Below are 25,432 nucleotides of genomic sequence, written 5' to 3'. Positions count from 1 at the left end.
GTACCAGACTTAAGCATATTTCCCTAAACCCTATTACACAGCAAACAAGCATCAACCTTATTCTACCTTAACGCAGCAAACAACTCTTCCATGCAGATGGAATGCAGCAAATGGAATTAGATCTGGGGTTGCATAATATCTTTGCATGGTATTTCACAATTGCAGATGCGACAGAGTCCATCGTGGAGCCAATTTCTCAGTGTACTATTACCTGCTGCCTGAGATAGTGAAAGTGCAAATTGCTGACAGCATCACAGGCCTGACAGCATCACAGGCCTGACAGCATCACAGGCCTGACAGCATCATTGGCCTGACAGCATCAAGATTCCAATGCAGTGCAGCAATGCACATGGCCATTGTCATGTAAGTGGCCAGTGGCAAGCCTGCGGACCTATTGCTGCGATTTCCAGCCCTGATGCAACCATCTGGAGCACTGAAAAGGTACATCACAACACAGTTCATTGTATTAAAACCACTAATGGACTGCCTGTCCCATTTAAGCCTAGATATCTAGCACCCGACCGCTTAGCCACTGTGAAGGCAGAATTTAACACCATGCTTAGGGAAGGAATTATTCATCCATCCTGTAGTCCATAGTCATCTCCCTAGTCTCTTGTATCAAAGAAGTGTGGTGCATGGTGTCCTTGTGGGGCTATTGTGCACTCGATGCTTGAACAGTACCAAAAAATTACCCAGTGTCTTTATTACGGGATTTTAATTACACATTATGTGGTGTCCTTGATTGTGCTAAGGCGTTTACTCAGATACCAGTGGTGTGAAAAGATACACTGAAGACAGCCATCATATCATCTGGGTTATTTGGGAGCCTTTTCATGACATTTGACCTACACAATCATGGCAATGATTCATCAGTCCAGTCTTCCTTTCTGTGTCGCATATTTGGATGACACACTCAGCCGAGCACCACAGACGGCACTTAACAGAAGTTCTCAAGCATTTAGAATTTTATGGTGCACAGCTGAATACTGCAAAGCATGTATTTGGTCAGTCACATGTCAACTTCCTAGGGAACCTTGCAAATTTCTCAATAGAATACTGCTAGAAAACTGTGCTGCTTCCTTGGCACATTCAACTTCAATCACTTATATCTGTCACACTTGACAGAACTACACATATCGTAGACATCAGCACTTGCTAGTCTGAAAATCTAGAGTAACTTACCAATCCAGTGGCAGATGCCATGAGTTCTACCTTTGAGGCAGCAAAACCGATGCAGCACTTCACACTCATCCTGAACTGGATGCAGTCCTTGCACTAGTTGTTGATGTACCCCCTCACCATTTAGTTATTGATGGAATCCAAATAGTTACCAGTACAGTGTTACAACAGTTCCATGATGGCACATGGCAGCCACTCTCTTTTTACTCTTACAAGCTGTCTCCTTCATAGCAAAAGAGGAGCACAAATCATAAGAGAACTTCTTGCTATCTATGATGCTATGAAGTACTTTCGTCCGCAACTAGAGGTAAGAAAGTTTACTATTTTTACAGATCTCAAAGTGCTTACTTATGAATTCTGGCATAATGATAAAAGTTTTACAGTGATTAATTTGAGCTATGTAGGGTAATTGAAGTTAATGATACAATCTCAATTTCAAGAGGAGAGGAGTAAAATGGAATACAATGGAGAGGGAAAAGCTACACCAGGAAAGAAATCAATGAGGTAGTTCTGACAGTGATGATGATTGTGATGATGATGATGATGATACAATCTATGTATTTACACTAGCTTGGTTTATTTTGAACACTGCTTATCTGCGTTTGGTGGGTATTCTGGAGTTGACTGTAGTTATGCAGTAAAGTGGAGATCTGTACAAGACCATAAAGTAACAAAAATGTCATGGGCATTGCAAATAAAAGAAACAGGCAGCAAAATAAACCTACTCCAAATTTTTCCTTTGCTTGAACATCCCATAAATGAAGTATGGAGTAAAACACTGCCTCTGTTCGAAGTGCATTTCATTTAATTTCCTATATACAATGCTTTCTGAACTTTGCAGCTTCATCTTTGGGTGTTACGTGACATTTTTACTTGTTATGGTTGTTTATATACTCAAAATGTTTGGTTAGAACCTGCAAATGAGGACTTGGGATTCTCATTCCAAAATTAATTTAAAATAATCCTATTTTGATTATCAGATACGACATGCTGGAGTTAGGCAAAAAAATTATGTGCATGTGAATGTTCAGTTCCGGCATGATTGTGTACTCGGTGTTCACACCTGAAGATGACGGGCAGATGGATTGCCAAAATATCATGTAGTGAAGACAATCATATCCAGCAGCATACCCATGAAGAGCATAAACAAAGATGCCAGGAAAACCTTCGGAATCACAGTGTGCATCTTTGTTTACCAATAAGGCATCCACATTATAGGTTATAATCCTAAACAATGAAACCAAAAAACTGTCTCAAATGTGATAATTCCTAACATTTCAAGTAACATATGTCTTTTGAAACCATTTTGTTCTTATGCATCATGTGTTTTTCAAACATATTAACCAGATCTACTTTTTTTCTTTAGTAAAAGGTAAAGCCTCTGACACAAGCCAGAGACAGGGCTAAGGCCTGACTGCAGGTAGAGTGCAGCATTTCCTTGCAATGGTTGGTTGGTTCGCTGATTGCTTGGTTTAAAAGGGGGGGGGGGGGGGGGGAGGACCTAACAGTGAGGTCATCAGTCCCTTGTTCCCAGCAGAACAATTACCCAACAGAAAGAAGAAAACAAAGAAGATGTATGGCACAATAGCAGGAGAAAGGAAGAAAGACAGGAGGACAACAAACACTACAATGAACAAAACAGGACAAGAAAACTACAGAGACATGCAAGAAAAAGGGAGAGGAGATTAAAAACAAGAAAGCAGATTACCATGGCTGGCTGACCACAGCAATAAAGAAGGAGAAGCCAGCCACTCTGCAAGACGTTAAAACTTCCACCCTAAAAGTCTTAGGGTGGGGGACGAAGAGGGACAAAAGACATGAACTAAAACTCAGATCAAATGACAAAACCCACCCTCATGAATAAAATGTAAAAGTAAAGCTGCTATTGAGGCATTGGTGCCCAACACCGAAGGTAGGGTGCTGGGAAAGTTAAAAGTCTGCTGCAGAGCGGCTAGAAGTGGGCAGTCTAGCAAGAGGCAGACCACTGTCAGCGACACTAAGGTGGGTCCTCGCTACGGAGGAGGTAACCATATGTGAGACACGTATGGCCAATGCAGAGTCAACAAAGGACAACTGATTCCCTGTGAGAAGCCCACAGGGAAGACTTCCACACGTTCACAGTCTCCTTAATGACACACAGTTTGTTGTGCATACTGTTATGCCACTCAATCTCCCAAAGCTGAAAAACCTTGCGGCATAAGACAGAATGCAGATCAGTTTCAGAGATGCCCATCTCCAGGAGTGGTTTCCGCGTAACCTGTTTGGTCAGCCTATTAGTAAGTTCATTGCCTGGAACTCCGACGTGTCCTGGGGTCCACACAAACACCACAGAAGACTGGACGATTCCAGGGCAGAGATGGACACTGGATGTTCACTACCAAAGGATGGCAAGGGCAGCACTGGTCAATAGCTTGTAAGTTGCTCAGGGACTCAAAACAGAGAAGAAACGACTCACTAGAACAGGAACGGATGTATTGAAGTACATGGGATATAGCCACAAGCTATAGGCGAAGCCAACGTTACCATCAGCCATCGAGTCATCAGTGTAAACAATTTCAGAGCCCCAGAACGTGTCAAGAATCGAGAGGAAATGACAGCGGAGAGCGGTAGGTTAACAGAGTCCTTAGGGCCATGCAAAAGGTCCAGACGAAACTTTGGCCGAGGTGTACACCGTGGAGGTGTACATGAATGGACCTCAAGTAGAGGTGGTAACTGTAACCCAGACTCCCACAGTCAGGGCGGGACTGAACAAGGGCTCTGTGGAGTTGCAGCAGCGTAGAGCGATCTGCATGCCAAATGGTATTGCTCAGGCAGTGGAGAGAACTCCCGCTTAAGCTGATGAAGGTGAGGTAGCCAAGTCAACTGGGCATCAGAAACCAGTCTTAAGAATCGATACTTCTCCACTATAGTGAGTGGATTGTCATTAAGATAATGTTCAGGTTCTGGATGAACAGTGCGTTGCCAACAGAAGTGCATGACACACGACTTCACGGCTGAAAACTGGAAGCCGTGGGCCAGAGCCCATGACTGCACCTTGTGAGTGGCTCCCTGTAGGTGCCACTCAGCAACACCAGTACTGGAGGAGCAATATGAAATGCAGAAGGCATCCGCGTACAGAGAAGGGGAGACCGATGGCCCTACAGTAGCTGCTAGGCCATTGATGGCCACTAAAAATAGTGACACAGTCAATACGGAACCCTGCAGAACGCCAGTCTCCTGAATGTGGGGGGAACTATGGGAGGCACCAACTTGGACATGGAAAATATGGAGCGACAGGCAATTTTGGATAAAAATCGGGAGTGGGCCTCGGAGACCCCACCCATACAATGTAGCAAGGATATGACAGGTCGTGTCATATGCTCATGTAAGTAAAAAAAGACGGCAACCAAATGTTGGCGTCTGGAAAAGGCTGTTTGGATGGCAGACTCAAGGGACACAAAATTATCATTGACATGGAGCTCGTAGGTCACATGACTCTAGGACCCAACCCAACCGCCGACACACCATACATTCCAGCAGCTTCCCGAGAATGTTGGTGAGGCTGATGGGCCGATAGTTATCCACATCAAGTGGATTTTTACCGGGTTTTAGCACTGGAATGATGGTGCTCTCCCGCTGGAATGATGGTGCTCTCCCGCCATTGCGATGGAAAGACACCATCACACCAGATCCAATTGAAGATGACAAGGAGATATCGCTTGTAGTCAGATGAGAGATGTTTAATCGTCTGACTGTGGATCCGGTCCGGCCCAGGGGCTGTGTCGGGGCAATGTGCAAGGGTGCTGAGGAGCTCCCATTCTGTAAATGAGGTGTTACAGGGTTCACTGTGGTGTATAGTGAACAAGAGGACATTGCTTTCCATCCGCCGTTTGAGGGTGTGAAAGGCTGAGGAGTAGTTCTCCAGCGCAGAGGCTTATGCATAATGCTCAGCAAAGTGCTTGGCAATCATGTTTGCGTCGGTAGAGAGCACACCATTGATGTTAATGCCAGGGACACATGTTGGGGTCTGGTACCCAAAAAGAAGTCTGATCTTCATCCAAACCTGGGAGGTGATGTATGGCACCCAATGGTCGACACGTACCTCTCGCAACACTCCTGTTTCCGTCATTTTATAAGTAGGCAAATGCAGGTACAGAGCTGCTTAAAGGCTATTAGCTGCTCTAGGGAAGGGTGCAAATTATGTCATTGTAGAGCTCGCCTACGCTCTTTAATTGCCTCAGTGACTTCCGGTGACCACCAAGGGGCTGTCTTTTGCTAGGGGCACCCTAGAGAATGAGGGATCACTTTTTCCACCAAAGAAACTATTGTTGTAGTGACCTGCTCTATCACAACATCGATGGCACGACGTGGGGGAGATTCAATGGTGACAGCAGACGTGAAGACTACCCAGTCTGCCTTGTTTAAAGCCCATATGGGTAGGCGGTTCAAGAGCATGATGCGGGGAGAGTGACAGGAAGATAGGGAAGTGGTCACTACTACACAGGTCGTCATGTGCTCTCCAGTGGGTAGATGGGAGGAGACCTGGTTGGCAAATTGATAAATCAGTGGCCGAGTAACTACTATGAGCCACACTGAAATTTGTAGCAGCCCCAGTATTTAAGAGGCAGAGATCGAGTTGGGACAGTAAATTTTCTACATCTCTGCCATGGCCAGTAAGAATGTTGCTACCCCACAAGGGGTTATGGGCATTAAAATCTCCCAAATGTAGGAAAGGTTTAAGGAGTTGATCAATCAGTGCAACCAATATGTTCAGGGGTACCGCACCCTCTAGAGAGAGAGATATGTTGCAGACAGTTATTTCCTGAGTCGTCCATAGCCTGACAGCCACAGCTTCAAGAGGAGTTTGAAGGGGCACAGGTTCACTACTTACCAAGTTCAGGACATAAACGCAAACTCCACCTGACATTCTATTATATTTGCTACGATTCTTGTAATATCCCCCGTAGCCGCGAAGGGCAGGGGTCCGCATTGCCGGGAACTGCGTTTCCTGGAGGGCAATGCAGAAAGCAGGTGTAAAGCTTAACAGTTGCTGTAGCTCAGCCAGGTGGTGGAAAAACTGCCGCAATTCAACTGGAGGATGACGTGATCGTGAGACTGGGAAGGCATGAAACACTCAATGAGGTAGTCTGCGCCTCAGGGTTACCTGCTGCCACTGACTTATTTTCTGAACAGGCTATATCCACATTGTGCCTGAGGATTTGGCGAGATCTGGGTCCTGAACAGATGCCAGAATCTTCACCTAATCCTCAGACGCAGAGCTTGTAGGTAGCGTGGTGTGGGTGCCACGACAATTCCCTTGGTCTTGGGAATCTTCTTTCTGGATTTCTCTCGCTGATCCTTGGGTTTCTCTGGCTGGGAGGGCTTCACTGATTCAGTTTCCAGGACTAAGGATGACAGTGAAGCCCTATGACCAGCTCCTTTTGGGCACTTCAGCCACTGGCGGGTGTCATCTTTCCCACTAGCAGAAACCTAGGAAGGGCTTCACTGATTCAGTTTCCAGGACTAAGGATGACAGTGAATCCCTATGACCAGCTGCTTTTGATAACTTCAGCCACTGGCGGGTGTCATCTTTCCCCTTCCTAGTGAGAGGAGCCAAAGAAGACTTATGCTTCTCCAGCTGAGAAGTGGGGACTGGTGTCCCTGATGGTTGGGGGGGGGGGGGGGGGGACTGCTCCCAACGAAGGTGGTGCAGGAACAACAGGGCAGGAAATGCCGCCCCCCCCCCCCCCCCACCATCAAGGGGGCAGGTGTAGTCTTCCAGTCTTCCAGCTCCAAGAGCTGACTGGAACTCAAGGAACTGATGGGGCTACAACTGTTCTCGAAGCAGTGGCATAAGAGGAGGTAATAGTCACATAATGTAGGTGCTCAAATTTCCTCTTGGCCTCAGTGTAGGTTAGTCAGTGCAGGGTCCTGTATTCCATGATTTTCCTTTCTTGCTGTAAAATTCTGCAGTCTGCTGAGCAAGGTGAATGATACTCTCTGCAGTTGACACAGAAAGGACGTGGAGAACATGGAGTATTTGGATGGGATGGACGTCCACAATCTCAACATGTCATGCTGGAAGTACAGTGTGAAGACGTATGGCTGAACTTCCAGCACTTAAAAATACTGCATGGGGGGAGAGATATATGGCTTGCAATCACAGCGGTAGACCACCACCTTTCTCAGGTAATGTGTCACCCTCATAGGCCAATGTGAAGGCACCAGTGGCAACCTGATTATCCCTTGGACCCCGATGGACGTGCTGCATGAAATGAACTCCTTGTCACTATAAGTTGGTGCGCAGCTTGTCGTCAGACTGCAAAAGGAGGTACCTGTGGAACAAAATATCCTGGACCACATTTAAGCTCTAATGAGGCACGATGGTAACGTAAACATCCCCCAGCTTGTCACAAGTGAGTTATGGCCATGACTGGGCAGAGGATGCCATTTTTTATCAAGACTGACCCTGACAGCATTATGGACAAGCCCTCCACCTCCCAAACTTGTCCTCTAAATGCTCCACAAAAAACTGAGGCTTCATCGAGACAAAGGAGCCCCATCAGCTCTCGTACATATGAGGTACTGGGGAAAATAAGGTTTGCTACCATCCTTAGCCTGGCATTCCTACCATGGTGTGCCATGGAGAGGAGTGATTTAGGATCATACTTCCTTGCATTGTACTGAGACTTGAAACGCTTAGAGACTGCTGACGTTTGATCACCAGCAAGTGATGATGTGGTACGCTTCATCGTGCATCATCTGTCCTCATGCCACCCATTCTGACCATGGGCCCTCCCCACGGCTGCCACCCAGCCGCAGCAAAGGTCACCAGGCAGGATGGCCATTGCGGGAGTCCTGATGCCCTAGGGTGACGGCCATCTACTCCTTGGCATACATCGGGAGTTAACGGTGCATGCATCAGCAGAGTGATTTCTGTGTAGTCAGGGGGCTACAACCAAGAGGCTACATAGCGGCCCAACCACAATGGACTGGCTACTGTTCTGGATATGAGGTGCAAAGAATTCCATGCTTCTTGTTGGCGCAGAAAATGACACTGCGTAGTGGGTGGAGGAAAATGCCCTCAGGAAGGTGTCCTCACTCAAGAGATGGAGGATGAGAGGGACTGCAATGCCACAGATCTCAATGTGTAATGGGCACAATGCACCATGTAAGGCATCCTCTCCCAATTGGCTCGCTCTTTGGGAAAACAAAGGTCAAACCCTACAGGGGACCATCACATAAAGGCTGAAAGGTGTGGACTCCTTTTAGTTGTCTCTTACAACAGGCAGGAAAACCTAGGGCCTATTCTACCCCCGGCCCCACACGAGGGTTCTTCACAATGGCACTACAAGGGGAAAGGTGGTGGTTCCATTACCCTGACTGCCTTTTTTCCCTGGGAGAGATGGTCAACACTCATTTGATAGCAAGCTGAGTGAACCTGGGCCATGCTGGAGGACAGACCTTGGGCCGGAGCCTAGTGCTCTATCCGATAGACCACCACAGCCACCTTTTTAAGTACATGTTTCAAAAAGAGACGAAATAGTTAAGGGAAGGGGAAATAATTAGTGATAGTATTATGCTCCAACCATATTATGAATAAGCGGAATGAACAGAAAGGAAGAACTTTCTATGATTTGTTTTACTGTGATACTATGATTACATTAGATCTAGTTTTTGTTCCATAGGCCCAAAAATGATGTGACTCTCGTGGGTGTGGAATAAGTCCGGAAGTATAATATAAAAAACATAAAACATCTGAATATAATACTCACTACCCTGATCATTTGTCAGGAAATTGTCAAAATAAGTGAATATATTACTCTATGAAAGTAACAGTAAACCTTCCTATGATGGCAAGACATGAAGACACAAGCAGAGTTCAGTCTACCAAAATGTTATACTGATCATATAATGCTGACTTTCGTGGCCTGTATTTGCATTTTGTTACATGGGTGTTAGATCATGGCTTGAGGGATGTTTCTGTGCCTGTTTTTTTGCCTCCTAATGCTGGAGACATCAGATGCTATAATGACTCATGTAGCAGTTTGAATTCAAATAAATTCAGTTTGGTTTCCTGAGTTTGAAATCACTATTTGAGTCTTTATAACCTCTACTGAGAGCACAGTGTTTTTAAACATGAATAGTGAAATTTAATGATATATACCCAATAAATAATTATGAAATATGATGATGTAAAATGACACGTAGATTAGATATCTATTAATGCTTGGAATAAGCACGGTATTAGAAAATCTTTAACATTTGTATGGTGAAATGTTATGAGCTATTGGGAATTTGATAAAGCATTATCAAAATTTACATTCTGTTAATGGAACCATACAACCAAAAGAGTAATACTGCTCTTATTCAATAGCCATTTGAAGGCCCTTGCGGCAGTTTTTAAAATGTAATGGCTAAGTTTAGGATTCACTGATTTGCATTATATATACCAGACTCCCACTATCATCAACTGCAGGAAGAATGATTGGAGAACTTTACAACTCAGCTAGTTTTTAGTATTATGTAACTTTGTGTGATCTCCACTGAATCAGACCAAAGGAAGAGATTCAAACTGAATTGTAATTTTTTGGGTGAGTAAATATGAGTGAGTTCTGATGATAACAGGAATCAGGAATTTAGAGTGAAACTGGATAAAAATAGCTTATTGCAAAACAATGGTGGGCATAGCTACAGAACTCACATGGAACAGAACCTGTTAACAATTTTCTTCTGCTTTCAATGTATATTTGGCACAGAATCATACGGACAATACACGACTTCCATTAGAAAAGGGCTCAATGGCAAATGACTTGCTCAACACGTGGCTTGCACTACAAGGCACATATTTGAAAACACACTTGTTAATAAAAAATGCCTAATGAACTAAAATGTTTCTGGTCCTGATCTTTTTATTTTATTTTTAGAAGGTAACTAGTCAATTATTTGCAACTCATTCTGGATTGTGAATTTGCCAAATTAGCTCAGATAATTAGCTGGGTTGATAACCTATGCAATATTTCAGTAACTTATGTTTCTACATTAATTTTTTGGTACCTGTGGCTGCATGATATGTTGTGCCTGCTGTGGCTGTGGCTGTGACTGCTGCTGCTGCTGTGACTGCTGCTGCATTACACCTCCTCGAGGATCAGCCTTATGACGTCTACGTGTATGCTTCAGCCAATTGGGGTAATTTGTAAATGTTCTTTCACAGAATTTGCACGCATATGGCCTCTCGCCTGTGTGGATATTGTAGTGTTGCTATGTATATTTAAGAGGTAAAGAAAAGAAACAAGTTAGTCATATGAAACATGTCAGCAATTAAGGAACACATTTTCGAAAGCAGAATTCTGAGCACTATTTGAAGGGAAGCCAACGTACTATGGTAAGATGCATTATTTTCAAATTAATAGCATCCCGAGTTCACACACAATATGTATTCAATATTTGACATAATTATTCATTATCCTTTATTTTACACAGTTTTCCACTGCTATATTGTTTACCAGCATTGCAGAAAGAAATATACAGCTTTTGACTAAGCTATGCTTTTTAAAGTTCAGGTTATTCATATTTATATATATATGATGGAAATTAAATAGCATGGAAAATAGTACACGTCCACAGAAAACAAGTTGGTACTCCAAGTCAGAAAAGTACCACTGTATAAAATTGCAAAATTACAAGGAGAAAGAATCACATTCTACAAACTTCCTCAGCAGCATTTTGTTTGGAAGATCATATTTCCTTAACTTTACTGTAGCTATTTATGTAATTAGTGCAACATTCCCCCTTTTCTCACTCATTGACTAGTTTTGTTCTAAGGAAGTGTTTAAAAGTACTGTATTTACTCGAATCTAAGCCACACTTTTTTTCCGGTTTTTGTAATCAAAAAAACTGCCTGCGGCTTAGAATCGACTGCAAAGCAAGCGGAAGTTCTGAAAAATGTTGGTAGGTGCCGCCAAAACTAACTTCTACCATCGAATATATGTAGCGCTACACAGGCATGCTTTGTAGGCACAAAGATAAATACTGGCAACAAAACCTCTGCGTCAGTAAATAAACTTAAAAAATAGGTGGAAGACGAGCTTTTTTTTTCCGCCCCGAGTTTCGACCACTGCATTTTCATACATTATCCAACGAAGTAAATACAAATTCCGTATTGTTCATCTTCGAATGTAGCAGAATTTCAATGTACTACGAAAATACAACTAGCAGAACTGTTTGGGATGTTTGTCAATATGGCCAACTCTATGTTCTGAATTTTTTTCTACCTGTGAAAAGAGATGGTTGCTAATAGGAACCTGATGAAATGTGAATCACATGCAGTATTCTCTTCACCATAAGAATAATACGAATATAAACATTTTGCCATGTATTCTTTCGTGTTTGCTGCTATCTAATTTCAATTCTGTCTGCCTAATAAACTACGAAACTAGAGTGAGACAACAGCAAACGCGGAAGAATATATGTATCGTGTCATGTTTTTATTCGTATTATTCTTATGCCTAATAGTGATACAGTCAGAAATGAAGTAAGGCAACTGACTAGATTTTTAAATCTAAGATGACTAATTTCTGTGCAGAATTTGATGTACTAAAGAAGCGGCCGCAAAGATTTTCAAACAGAGAAAATTTTTTCACCTAACTCTCGTTCAGAACATGTTCTATCATACGCAGTCTATTATTTGGTTCTTGTTGATCATTATCAAAGAAACCAGCAGTGTAAGTAACAACAAATAGCAATCTCTTGTCATTGTTTCGCTAATGAGACGATTCCTCCCTCTCTCTCTCTCTCCCTCTCTCTCTCTCTCTCTCTCTCTCTCTCCCTCCCTCCCTCTCTCTCTCTCTCTCTCTCTCTCTCTCTCTCTCTCTCTCTCTCTCTCTCTCTCTCTCTCTGTCTTTTTTTTTTTTGTAAGCGGTGGTAGAGCGCACAAAAGCAAGCCTTGCCGCGAGCGGCGACAGGCTGTAAACACGCCCTATCAGAATGTGACAAACAATGCATGACATAGTACAGTAATGCATTTTCAGCTTAGAGTGACGTGAACACCTATAACAAAGAAAACAACAGTTATCAGACCAAAGCAAAATAAGCAATCGATTCAAACCAGACGAAGCACGTGAAAAAGGAAGGGTACCCGTATAAATACGGACGGAGCGCCTGACGCATAGCGATGGCTACCTGGTAAAGCTTAACTGCTAAGCTTACGACTCGAACCAAACTACTGTAGCTGTATCGTCATTCATTCGACCTAAATTGTGTCTCATATTACAATGGGCCAACTTTGTTTCGATTTGGAGGTGCGGCCTAAAACTTTTCTCTCCCCTTGAATTTAGAGTCTAGAATTTTAGGTGCGGCTTAGATTCGGGAATTTTTTTTCCCCTTTATTTCGAGTCTCATTTTTCAGGTGCGGCTTAGATTCGAGTGTGGCTTAGATTCGAGTAAATACGGTATTTGGTTGCAATGTGTACAAAGCTATTTTAAAGGCAAGTGCTGTTTCTTGGTACTGCATTTTACATTTACTATAATTGTCTTACAATGAAACATTTAATTTCCCCTTCCAACATCAGTGTATATTATCTGTATTCATAATAAATTCCACATTTTCAAGTTTTTAGTCACAATAATATTTTTTAAAATAAAATAAAACAAAAAATCACAAAGTTCCACATAGTTTCAGGGAACCAATAAATTTCATTTGGGATATCTTTTCCTTTGTCAAAACAGAAATAACTTTATTGGGTGTACATTGTTTCAATTCTTAAATTAAATATGTATTTTTTGTAACATAACACATCCAAAAATTAGAGAGAACCAACAAGCATAAATTAAAGTTATTCTCTTACTGTTCCATAATGAGCCACCCACAATACAGCCCAACTACATCGTCCTTAGGAATGGGATGCTTCAGTTGCTGTTTGCAAGCAACTGGAAATTGGGCTGACTGTTTTCAAGTGACTGGAAGCTACTGCAAAGGGGTTGTTGCGAGGGCTACCAAGAAACATGTACCAGAAATAGCAAAGGCACATCCTATGCTACACTATCCTGTGGATGTTGTCTGCTCCACAGGGAGTACATGTCCACTTGACTGTGAGTGGCATGTTGGTGGTAGGTTTAGGGGCCCTTCTGAGGGGAGGAAGAGAACAGAGAGAACTTAGAGTATTGCTCACATTCCCTTTATCAACAAATTCAATTTGCTGTTTCCCAAAGAAACTAAAACCACTGAACATACTTCACCTGTTGAGAAGCCTGCCGTATTTCATGTTAAGGGGAGGTGAGCACAAAAGGGCAGGGGTCCGTTAATCATCAGCAGTTCACAAACATGCAGTGAATAATGGCCCCTCCTTAGGGAAATGCCAGAAAGGCATGAGAAGGAATACCCAATGCACTTAGTGTGTATGCCTGGGGGCCTCATTCAACACGCTGAATAGACTGTTTTGACAGCCAATTCGGGGACAAGGCGCAACCAACTGCTGACTGTGGAACACGTTAGAAAAAACAATGCTAGTCACCTACATTTCCAGCATTTGTAGACTTAGAGAAAGCTTTTGACAATGTTGACTGGAATACTCTCTTTCAAATTCTGAAGGTGGCAGGGGTAAAATACAGGGAGCGAAAGGCTATTTAAAATTTGTACAGAAAGCAGATGGCAATTATAAGAGTCAAGGGACATGAAAGAGAAGCAGCTCTTGGGAAGGGAGTGAGACAGGGTTGTAGCCTCTCCCCAGTGCTATTCAATCTGTATATTGAGCAAGCAGTAAAGGAAACAAAAGAAAAGTTAGGAGTAGGTATTAAAATCCATGGAGAAGAAATAAAAACTTTGAGGTTCGCCGATGACATTGTAATTCTGTCAGAGACAGCAAAGGACTTGGAAGAGCAGTTGAATGGAATGGACAGTGTCTTGAAAGGAGGGTATAAGATGAACATCAACAAAAGCAAAATGAGGATAATAGAATGTAGTCGAATTAAGTCAGGTGATGCTCAGGAAATTAGGTTAGGAAATGAGACACTTAATGTAGTAAAGGAGTTTTGCTATTTGGGGAGCAAAATAACTGATGATGGTCAAAGTAGAGAGGATATAAAATGTAGACTGGCAATGGCAAAGAAAGCGTCCCTGAAGAAGAGAAATTTGTTAACATCGAGTATAGATTTAAATGTCAGGAAGTCGTTGCTGAAAGTATTTGTATGGAGTGTAGCCACATATGGAAGTGAAACATGGATGATAACTAATTTGCACAAGAAGAGAATAGAAGCTTTCGAAATGTGGTGCTACACAATAATGCTGAAGATTAGATGGGTAGATCATATAACTAATGAGAAAGTATTAAATAGAATTGGGGAGAAGAGAAGTTTGTGGCACAACTTGACTAGATGAAGCGATCGGTTGGTAGGACATGTTCTGAGGCATCGAGGGATCATCAGTTTAGTACTGGAGGGCAGGGCGGAGGGTAAAAATTGTAGAGGGAGGCCAAGGGATGAATACACTAAGCAGATTCAGAAGGATGTAGGCTGCAGTAGGTACGGGGGGAGATGATGAGATGATGAAGCTTGCACAGGATAGAATAGCATGGAGAGCTGCATCAAACCAGTCTCAGGACTGAAGACCACAACAACAACAGCAACAACAACAGTCACCTGTGCTTTGAGGACAAATTAGCTCATTCTAGCAACCGGCAGACAAGATGGAAAAGATCAACCTTTCTCTTGGAACTTCAATGAAGTTCACATTCTGCAGTACTGTCCCCAGAACTAATTGTGTGGCCCCCTGATTCTGAGCCAAATGGAAGGCTTGAAGCAGTGACTTCAAAGCTTCTGTGACAAGCAACACTGCAACTTCCTAGTCTTACTCCATTGTAGGATCCTCCTAAATGGGTCATATGAATGCTACACTTCAGATGCTGCTACAAAAATAGATGATCGTGTCTGGGTTGCACACAAGGAAATGTTTTAGATTAGGCAACTCTTCAGGTGATGAGAGCTGTAGGAGGCCTTGAAGTATTCATGTAAAATCCAAAGAAATGCCCTCACAGACAAGACTACAGAAATTCCAGTGATCAACTGCCAAAGCATTCACAGCACTGCACAGACAAGATTTTTAAAATACTAATGATCAACGGGCAGAGCATTATCAAGAAAGCATCAAAGTCTGAGACACTACTAAAAACATAGGAGATCATATAATACAAGCAACAGGAAGTTGGATGAACTCACAAATTGACAGAAGTGAGAATTTTGAACTCAGTCAAAGTGTATATTAAAAGGATAGGCAAAGGAGATGGTACAAGTGTTGTGGTGATTATAAAACCTACATCCATCAAGATGGATATCGAAAATGCATGCCAGATTGTTTGGGAAAGATTCAGTGTCAAGAGTGGGCACAAACATGTAACTGGATCTTTGTAACAACTGCCAAACTCACCTCCACATAAATCTCTGAAAACTTTAGACAAAACCTCAGTTTGATAGTATGAATGTTCCTCAACCATACTGTCCTCACTTGAAGAGACTTTAGTCATCCAACAATCAATTGGGAAATTACAGTTTTGTGAAATGTGAGTATGAAAAGATGTCCTGCAAAATGGTTCTCAGAAAACAACCTAAAACAATTTGCTCAGAAGCCTACTTTTGAGAGAAATATCTAATACATAAAAATGATTATTTGTTTGTTTCTCTTCTATGCTCTCCTGTGCCATTCATCTGAATACATTGAAACTTCGATGAGCTGCTGTGCTCACATCACCTGCTAAGTTTTCTGTGGGGATAAAAACCAACTACCGCCCACAGGGGTGGATGTGAAAAGTGGATGGCACAGAAGCTTAACTCAGGAATGTCTGTAGCAGTTTCAACAAAATATATGACTCACTATTTGTATAACTGTCTGTATAAAAATATTGTGGGGATAATATACCAAAACCGCCCCTAGGGGTGAAGAGGATGAGAAGATTTGACATGTAAAAATGTTCAGTAATGATTGATATTTCTAGAAAATCTATATTTTTCTGGGCTGATAGACTTATCAGTGGCAGTCATGACAATGTTTCACACCTACATATGGGGGAAATAAGGGGTGCAAAAACACTGATGTATCAGCATATTTCTATAATGCCTGAAGGAATTTCTACCACAACTGACACACATATCACTTGATGTCTTTAAAAATTAACTGGGACAGTAAGACATTCCTAACACACCTATTGTTTAGTGTTTGGGTTGAAAAAGTGTAACTCAGGAATGCCTGGAGCAATTACAATCAATTGTGTTATATACATGGCTTATTACTTGCATAAAGATGCTGTGGGATTACTACTTCATTACCACTAGGGGTGGCAGTGATGATGAGAGAGAGTGATATGTACAAACATTCAAAAATGAAATGTTGGCATTTGTTCCCTGTAATTATTTGACTTGGAATACTTCAAATCTATGAAGCATAGTCAGTCTCTCATTTGTGTTGCAAAATGCATCAACCACATCAGGTTTCAGACCCAAGATCATGCCACATGGCTCAGTACTACAGATGCATTTAACACCTTCTCTTGAGTCACATAATGTAAAACAGCAAAGAATCAGACAGTTGCCAGTAACAGTACTTTTTCTTTCAAAACAGTAGTTACTGGCAAAATTATCACTTTCCACAGAATTCAGATGATACAAGGTGAAATTCGCTAGAGATCTGGAGGAAGTGTGCGTACAAATATGTGTGAAATATGTTAAATATATGTGGAAGTGAATATACATCCATATCTCTCTCTCTCTCTCTCTCTCTCTCTCTCTCTCTCTCTCTCTCTCTGTGTGTGTGTGTGTGTGTGTGTGTGTGTGTGTGTGTGCCTACATAAATAGAAAAAGAGGCATTGCATTGCAAAAGACAAAATAGGCAAAGCTAGTATGGAATATAATGGCAACAAACAACCCAGACCTCTTTGAGAATGACCATGTTGAAACTGCTATCAGTGATATGAAGCAGCTATAGCAATAATGGTTACCAAGTTACAAAGGACAGCTAAATAATGAGAAATATTTACATCTTCTGTAAGTGAGATAACTAAGCAGTAATGTCACATCTAGTGGAAGAACTAGAAATATTTTGCCAAGCGCAGAAGCATCTCCTGGAACTGTGATGAAAAGTTAGAAGAATATGGACTACGTAAATGTGTATAAATGTGTACCTAGTCAACAGTTCATGATAGGAGGAACCCTCCCTAGCATACAGTCCTTGTAAAGGAACTTCTAAAGAAACAATGACTATTGCATAAAAGAGCTATAGTCAGACAAATGTTAAATTGCGCTGTCAAAATGCATAGTGCAAAAACCTTCAACAATAACCTTAGCAGAATCCATGAAGATACTTCTCACAAACCACAAATAAGCTCTGGTCATATGTACAGGCTGTCAATAACACCAAAGTTATTGTCCTGAGGAACCAAATTGAATGTAGCAAAGGAGAAGCAGAAATGTTTAACTTCATTTTCAAAATGTTCTCTTGTACATGACGATCCAGGAATACTGCCCTAGTTTAATTCTCGCACCACTGCAAAAATGACTGATATAGATAATAGTGTCAGTGGTGTTGAGAAACGATTGAAATCGCTAAAATTGGATAAAGCACCAGGGAATTTCTATCAGATTCCACATAGACTTTGCATTTGAGTGAACCCCCTTTTTTTAACTGTAAAATACCATAAATCCCTCAAATGAGAAACTGCCCAGTAGTTGGAAGAAAGCACACACTGCATCCACCAACAAGAAGAGGGGCAGAAGTGGTTCACAAAAGTGTGACCCAATACCTTCAACATTCACCTGTTGTACAATCTTATAACATATTCTGAGCTCACATGTAATGCATTATCTCAACCAGAATGACATATTCTATGTCAATTAGCACAGTTTCTGAAAACATCTGTCATTTGAAACCAAACTCCACTCTTCTGATGACATCATAGAAGCAATGGCATAAGTCAGTCAAGCAGATGCAGTATTTCTTGACTTCTAAAAAACATTTGAGTCAGTACCACACCAACAATACCCCAGGAAAGGATGTTTGAATCATTACTGTCAATGTTGTTTTTTAATGACATAGCAGACAATATTAATAGTGCCCTCAGATTGTCAGCAGGTGATGAAGTTATCTGTAACAAAGTATTGTCTGAAAATAAGCTGCATAAATACTCAGTCAGATCTTAATAAGATATCAATGTGGTGCAGATATTGAAAATTTGCTTTAGATGTTCAGAAATGTAAAATTGCTTGTGTCATCAGATGAAAAAGCATAGTACCTATGATTAGTTTACTGTGAATACATTAATATAGTAATTAAAAATAAAAGTCAGTATTTTTATTTAAAAAACATTAAATACATATTATTTCCTACTTGTTAACAAATATGAAATTGACATAAAAGCAAAAAAAGTTGTTGCTTGCAAGATTGAAACTAGTGACAACACAACTACCAGACTCTTACATCATACACTGATCTATTGACAATTACAGTAAATAGATAGAAATGTTTCGTACTTCACCACATTCAGAAATCTTCTGATCTTCAAAAATGGCTGTTTAAGTCTTTTTGAGAATTGTGCTCTACTGCTTTGGGAAATTGATGTCTGGGTACTGACCTTCAAATCCTATAGGTATCACGAAAATCAAGGAGAGCCAGTCTGCAAGGTCTCATTGTAAATTCTAAGTCAAGCAGGTGGCAGACTTTGGTTCAGTGATAGGATACTGGAAAAATGCTACCCATCTACAAAAGAGACTCCTTACAAAACACTGGTGGTCGCATCATAGAATACTACTCAAGTGTTGGGAGGGCCCATGGAGTCAGATCAATAGGATATATTGAACATGATGAAGAATGGCAGCACAAATGGTCACATGTTTGTTTGCTCCTGAGATGCCATGAGGGTGCTAAAAATGTAAACTAGCTGTCACTTGGAGATAGATATCAAAATATCCAATGAAACTACAGGAAGGAAGGGGGCATTTGAGGTCCCATCCAAATGCGTAGGATTCAGAAGATACAGCATTCTTTCCAGAAGAGGCTGTGGCAATTTTAGCCCACTCCATGCTGCCCATGTGGTATGTCCATCACAGACTGAAGTATTGTTTTTATACAGAATCAGACCTTCTATTAAAAGATCATCAGTGGGCATTCTTGGGACATTATGACATTTCTGAATTTGATTGATGTTCTTTGTACGGCATGTTGACTTCAGGGCAACTGACATTTCATCTTTAAATGTTAGTGTTTCTTGCAGTAATCCTACTTGTATTTATTCTCCTATACCAATATATCTTACCTCGGAGGTGTCTTCTAATAAGGTTCTGCACTGTGCTTACTATTGTACTTATCTATAATCATTATTTGCCTCAACTTAACTATTTAAAATTTGTAGTACTGTATGAGTGGCAGCAAAAACTGGCCCTGGATCATAAGAGGCACCTCCGTTATAAAACAACGAAATATCACTTCAAGCTACTTAACAAATGTTACAGATACAATGTGCACAATCCCTCTCCCTACTCTTTAACATTCATTTTTTTCTTCACTCTCTGCACTGTTAACTTCTCACTCTTCATTATCTTATACTCAACTAGGAGTGGTGGAAATTTGAAATACACACATGTTATTTATCCATAAAAATGTAATGTCTATCTGATAAAAGGAAAATTATGTAGAACTAATGTTCAGTTTTATTCAACATCCCACAAAATCACAAAATGTTTCCATTTTTCTGTCATCATTCCTTCATTATCTTACTAAGGTGAGCTACTTCATTTATGCCTTTTACAGTCTTTTCAGTTGTTATACTACACACTTCTGACAGGGAGCTACTATATACAATAGGAATACAAAATTGTGTGGGGCTGTGATACGAGCAATACAATACCTTTAATTTTGTAGTGCTAAGGAATCCTTTATTGCAATATGTGCAAACATAAGGTCTCGCTTCAGCATGAACCATGGCATGGACCTTCAAGCACCGTTCAGTTTTGTACATTTTTTGACAGACAGGACACTGATAAGGCCTCTTTTCACTGTGAAAGCTGTAGTGACGATTTAAGTGTGATTTTTCAGCAAAGCTGAAACAAAAGAAAAAGAAAACTATAAGAATATTTCATGGTAGTGAAGTATTTGAGTCCAAAAATGAAATCAACATTAAAAAAAAAAAAAATTAGGGTTAAATTCATACCACTTTCCACATTTTTCACAGGCATATGGACGTTCCCCAGTGTGATGCTTCACATGTTGCTGCATGTTTACTTTCTGTGTGAAAGTCTTCCCACAAACATCGCACATGAAACGTCGACCTAATTTATGAACATTTTGATGAGCTGTCAGACCACCTCTAGTGTGTAAGCTAAAATTGAAATACACAAAGTTGAAAGTAATGAATTTACATTCTCACAATTCTCTCTTGTTTATCAAATAATATGACATTTTCAAGGTCCCTCACTGCACTGATTTTATTAGTAATGTTACTCTTTGGGCAACAACGATACATTTCATTTACATTAAACTGTACGTATCACAGTGCATCTTGGTGACAAGACTAGTTACAAGCACACTGTACAGTCTATAAGACAATACTGTTAGCATGTCATGATAAGCTCTGGCACCTTCGGTTGTGCACAGCTTGCAGTAGTGGTAATGCGACAAACACTGGTAACAGCACCACATGTAGGGTAACACACTTTTTTCAGTGTAGTTGTTTCCTTCTTATTGTAATGATTTTACTTATACATTTCTGATTTACTGTGACTGAATACAATTACTACATATTATTTGATATATACATTGTAACACTTAATCTTATACTCTTATGCTACATTGAGCTGCTTTTGCCATGACTACAGAAACAACAACAAATCTGTATAGTTACATGGTCGCCACATAGCAGCAATTGAGTCTCCGAAATTCCACTGAAGTAGTTGGTGTTCACATCCCCTCAATATCATTTTATTCACTGTATTGTTTATTGGAGGGTTGCAAGTGGAACATAAATTTACCTGAGGTATGCTGAACATGATAACACAATGTGCCACAGACAGGTATGTGACAAATGATCATTTACTGTCAGGATGTCCCAGCATACACAGGCTACAAGACATAGTGTTCTGGCACTCATCCAGAATGGTCGTTTCAGTGAACATAAACCAGCAGCTAGGTGTGGTTTTGAACCTTACTTTGCCCAGAAGGGGATAACGTGATGCCACAAGAGAGGAGTAATTGACTGGATTTATGCAATGGCTTCAGCAAGGAGCTGACACCTCAGCAAAACAATGTGTAAGTCGACACCTGTATGGAATATGTTTCTAAATATCGTCAAACTAAAAAATGAGATCAATTTCCCTGGATAATCAAATCATTCACAACTGCTTACAGGATGCTGGGCTTAGAGCCTGCAGGGTTGCAAATAAAGTAGCCCTCCCTGATGGTCACAAACATTATAGCATTGCATCTGCTGAACTGGATGTAGACTGTGCCTGACATCACTTCATCTTTTCAGATGAGCACTATTTAGCTCAGTGAATGATTTTCCTGTGATGGTCTGCAGGCCTTGGAGAACACACTATGATCCACCAATACAAGCTGCAGCATTCATATGTTGGCCACATCACAGTCTTGTTTGGGGTGGATGTACAAGCCTCATTCCATATGAGAAACTTCCCTAGTCTCACATTACTCCTCTTTATATTACAAAATTTGGTATAACTGTATGTTTGTTAATTGGAAGTCTACATGAAGTCATTGCACTATAAATTTTATTTATAGAATTCATGCTAATTAACACTTAACATCTATTTCCTCATTCTGTTTGCAACTTCTACGAACAGTTTTATGCATACAGACATAACTTCATCTTCAGCAACTTAATTTGGACCTGACTGTCTTCAAAATTGAGGATGATAGTGAATTTTAGTGTTCCCAAATAAATATTGGTGGTGGTGGTTAGTGTTTAACGTCCCGTCGACAACGAGGTCAGTAGAGACGGAGCGCAAGCTCGGGTTAGGGAAGGATTGGGAAAGAAATCGGCCGTGCCCTTTCAAAGGAACCATCCCGGCATTTGCCTGAAACGATTTAGGGAAATCATGGAAAACCTAAATCAGGATGGCTGGAGACAGGATTGAACTGTCGTACTCCCGAATGCGAGTCCAGTGTGCTAACCACTGCGCCACCTCGCTCGGTAATAAATATTGGAAAAGGATCACTGTTGAGTTTGGCACTTACATTTGAGTACATAAAAAGTATATTAGTTTCTTTCATGCTAAAGAAATAAATTATTATTCAATTAGTTACTTACTACATTTGAAATATGAGCTTTGTAAAAGATAACATTTTTCATAGAAGTAAATCAGGTTGGTCTAAAACCACTTACTCCCCAAAATAACAATATTATCTCATGCCTATAAAACAAATTCTCTTAAATAACTTGGGTGAGCTTTGTGATACAGATTTGTTAGTTCAAGCTACAGTAGTTCTCTAAAAGACTACAAATAATAGGCACCAGTGTTGCACTCATTAAGAGAAGCTCATACAGAAAGGCCATTGACACCTACCACAATTGGGGGGGGGGGGAGGGGGGGGGGGCAAGAAAGAAAGAAAGAAAGAAAGAAAGAAAGAAAGAAAGAAATGGCTGAATGGCAGAGCCAAACTGGGACTCAACAAGTGACACCCTGGAACTCTGACTGTGAACTGCTTACACAGTGATGCTAACACCTGTTTTGGAATGCATCTAATGCTGCTGGTCTAATCATTACATATTTTGTGATTGTTGCTTACGTCCTATATGTCCATGTATAATGTTTAACTGGTATTAATTTCCTATGTTCTATATAGTACATCTCACTTGTATGATGATGTCACTATAATCCAATATGGGCATTAATAGGACAAAAGTGTTCACACAATTTGGGATGTGGGTGTACATGCTGAGAATGCCGACATACAATTTGGCCATTTCCCATGCAAACAGTTTTGCTTTGTTGACTGTACATACTTGTATGCCTTCCAATGAAAGCCATAATCATTGACTTATATAAAAATCATGACACTTTCACTCTACATTTCATAAGTTCATTCATTATCTATACAATTCAAGAAACACAAACAACAGCTTGATCATACTAATTTTCACAATGTAAAGAATATGTTTCTGTTTCCCGTTAAGAAAAATTACAGAGGAGAAAAATGGGGGAGGAGAGAAGGTAGGGGAGATGTAGAGATGAGAGAGTAGGAGGGATGTGACAAAAATACATTCTGTGGGACAAAACAAAATTAAATTTTCAAAAATAAGATGTCTTACATTTTACCACAATCAGTGCAGGGGTACTCCATCTTTTCATCACTCTTATGTTTTTTGAGATGGATATTGAGACCTGGTCTTGTAACAAAACCTTTACCACATTCTTCACAGATAAATGGTTTTACTGTTGTGTGCTTTGCCAACACATGGACACGCAACATACTTCTTAAACTGAAGCCTTTCTGGCAGTAATCACACCTGCAAGGAATCGTAAGTTCATAAAGCCATACATAACAAAACTAAAAAAGAAACAAAAATCTAAAAAAAATGTACTTCTTTCATAATCTATTTCAAATTGCTTCCAGTATGATCTTGGTCTTTCAATGTCATTGTCGCCGCCATCATCATCATCATCATAACAGGGGTACTATGTAACTCATGTTGTGTAGACAGAAGCTCGAAGTATCAACAAGTCATATCATATAATAGTCAGTTGTACAGTTGTACACAGGGAGAAATATACATAGTAATGGGCAAATGATAACCTAGAACAGGATAGTCTACCTTTTTTGCCTACTGCTCACTATTGTACCTCTGTTAGCAGGAAAATTTTCTAACCACCCATTAGTTCCAGAATAACTATTATTTTTAAAATAGGAAAGTAACTTTAAATTATAAAATCTTTATAGCAGAATTGCAGTATGTTAAAGCATATAATAACAATTACTTAACAAATACTTTATCAAAATTTTATGAAAGCCTAATGACTGTATCTTTAACTTCCCAATTGCCTATTGCCCACCATGAAAACTGGAATTTATATTAGTGCGTGGTAAGACCAGGTTGACTACCACTGATCTGGAAGCCACTCAGTTGGCTTTACTGCTGTAACTCACACTGAAATCATATTAGCAACGACAAACTTTGACTCACTAATTGACATTCTGCACAAAAATAATGGTCAATATACTGTTCCACCATTCTTTCTTTTTGTGAAAATATATGACACTAGCAAATGATCTGTCATAGAAAACTGTTCTATTTATTCACAGAACACACCACCAGTATAAAACCCAGCATCTCAGCAGCCACTTACACAAAGAAGTCACTGCTGCAAGTAATTCTTACCTCTGAATTTGGTCACTAATCCTTCAACAGCTCTTACAATTTTACATCCTACCAAATATGGCTCTGAGGTTGCAGTTTATACCAATTCCTCTGTTTTAGCAGATAAAATGACGATAGGTCACTGGCAACGGGTTCACATAACTTATTACAAAACATGACAATGAATATTAGGAATGAAAAACACTCAAAGTAAATTTTACTTATCTGCCCCCGCCCCCTTACCATTAAACAGTGTAAGTAAAGTCTAAAGTTCTGTTTTACTGTACCTCAAATTGAACTGATCACTTTTCTCCCTACTCTTCTAAATATAATGCCACCTGACAATTTTTAATCATGAAATATCTTATCTGTATGATAAACATAATTAAACATTTCTGTACAATCAAATGTATGGGGGAGCTATTTTACAATTTGGAAACATGAGCTTGGTGCTTTTCTGTATATCAAAAATAAGGCTACCATTTAATACATAAGATGATTATAATTAAAGTTCCAGTTTTAAAACACAATAAGAAATAAACCTCTGTTCAGCATGACACCAAATTTGAACAGAATATCACCAAAGAGGGGGGTAAATATTATGGAAACAAAAAGGAAGTTTAACAAAAATGTTACCACTAGCTGGCACTTTTAGTGGCAGAATACAAAGGGGGTAAAAAAAAAAAAAAAGGAGAGAGACAGAGTTTGAATCTGAGACACTTGGCATCCATGTTTCAATGTACAAAAGCATTCTGTTGGTAAAGCTCTTTTACAAGGATGGTGACTGTGCGTCAGCAACTCTGCAGAAGTCCTGGACACTCATTGGTACGAAAAAAGGTGTTGTTACAATATCTGCCAAAAGTACAGAGAAAGTGATATGGAATTTGAAAAGACAGTTTCTTTTGAAGTGCAGTGTCGTAGAGGGA

At 40.4% G+C, this 25,432-nt stretch overlaps 1 protein-coding gene across 1 annotated transcript in view; it reads right to left on the bottom strand.

The window, feature by feature from the left end:
* LOC126268270 (zinc finger protein 652-B-like) overlaps positions 1 to 25,432 on the bottom strand; it is a 53,860-nt gene that overhangs the window by 11,246 nt on the left and 17,182 nt on the right. The window contains exons 6-9 of the mRNA XM_049973897.1: positions 23,460 to 23,657; positions 20,346 to 20,513; positions 20,043 to 20,235; positions 10,216 to 10,419 (exon numbers count right to left, since the gene is read on the bottom strand). Of these exons, the coding sequence (XP_049829854.1) occupies positions 10,216 to 10,419; positions 20,043 to 20,235; positions 20,346 to 20,513; positions 23,460 to 23,657 (763 nt within the window). The remainder of the gene's footprint in view (positions 1 to 10,215; positions 10,420 to 20,042; positions 20,236 to 20,345; positions 20,514 to 23,459; positions 23,658 to 25,432) is intronic.

This window comes from Schistocerca gregaria, chromosome 1 (assembly GCF_023897955.1).
Source record: "Schistocerca gregaria isolate iqSchGreg1 chromosome 1, iqSchGreg1.2, whole genome shotgun sequence".
Lineage (NCBI taxonomy): Eukaryota > Metazoa > Arthropoda > Insecta > Orthoptera > Acrididae > Schistocerca > Schistocerca gregaria.
This window is presented reverse-complemented; position numbering and strand designations above follow the sequence as displayed.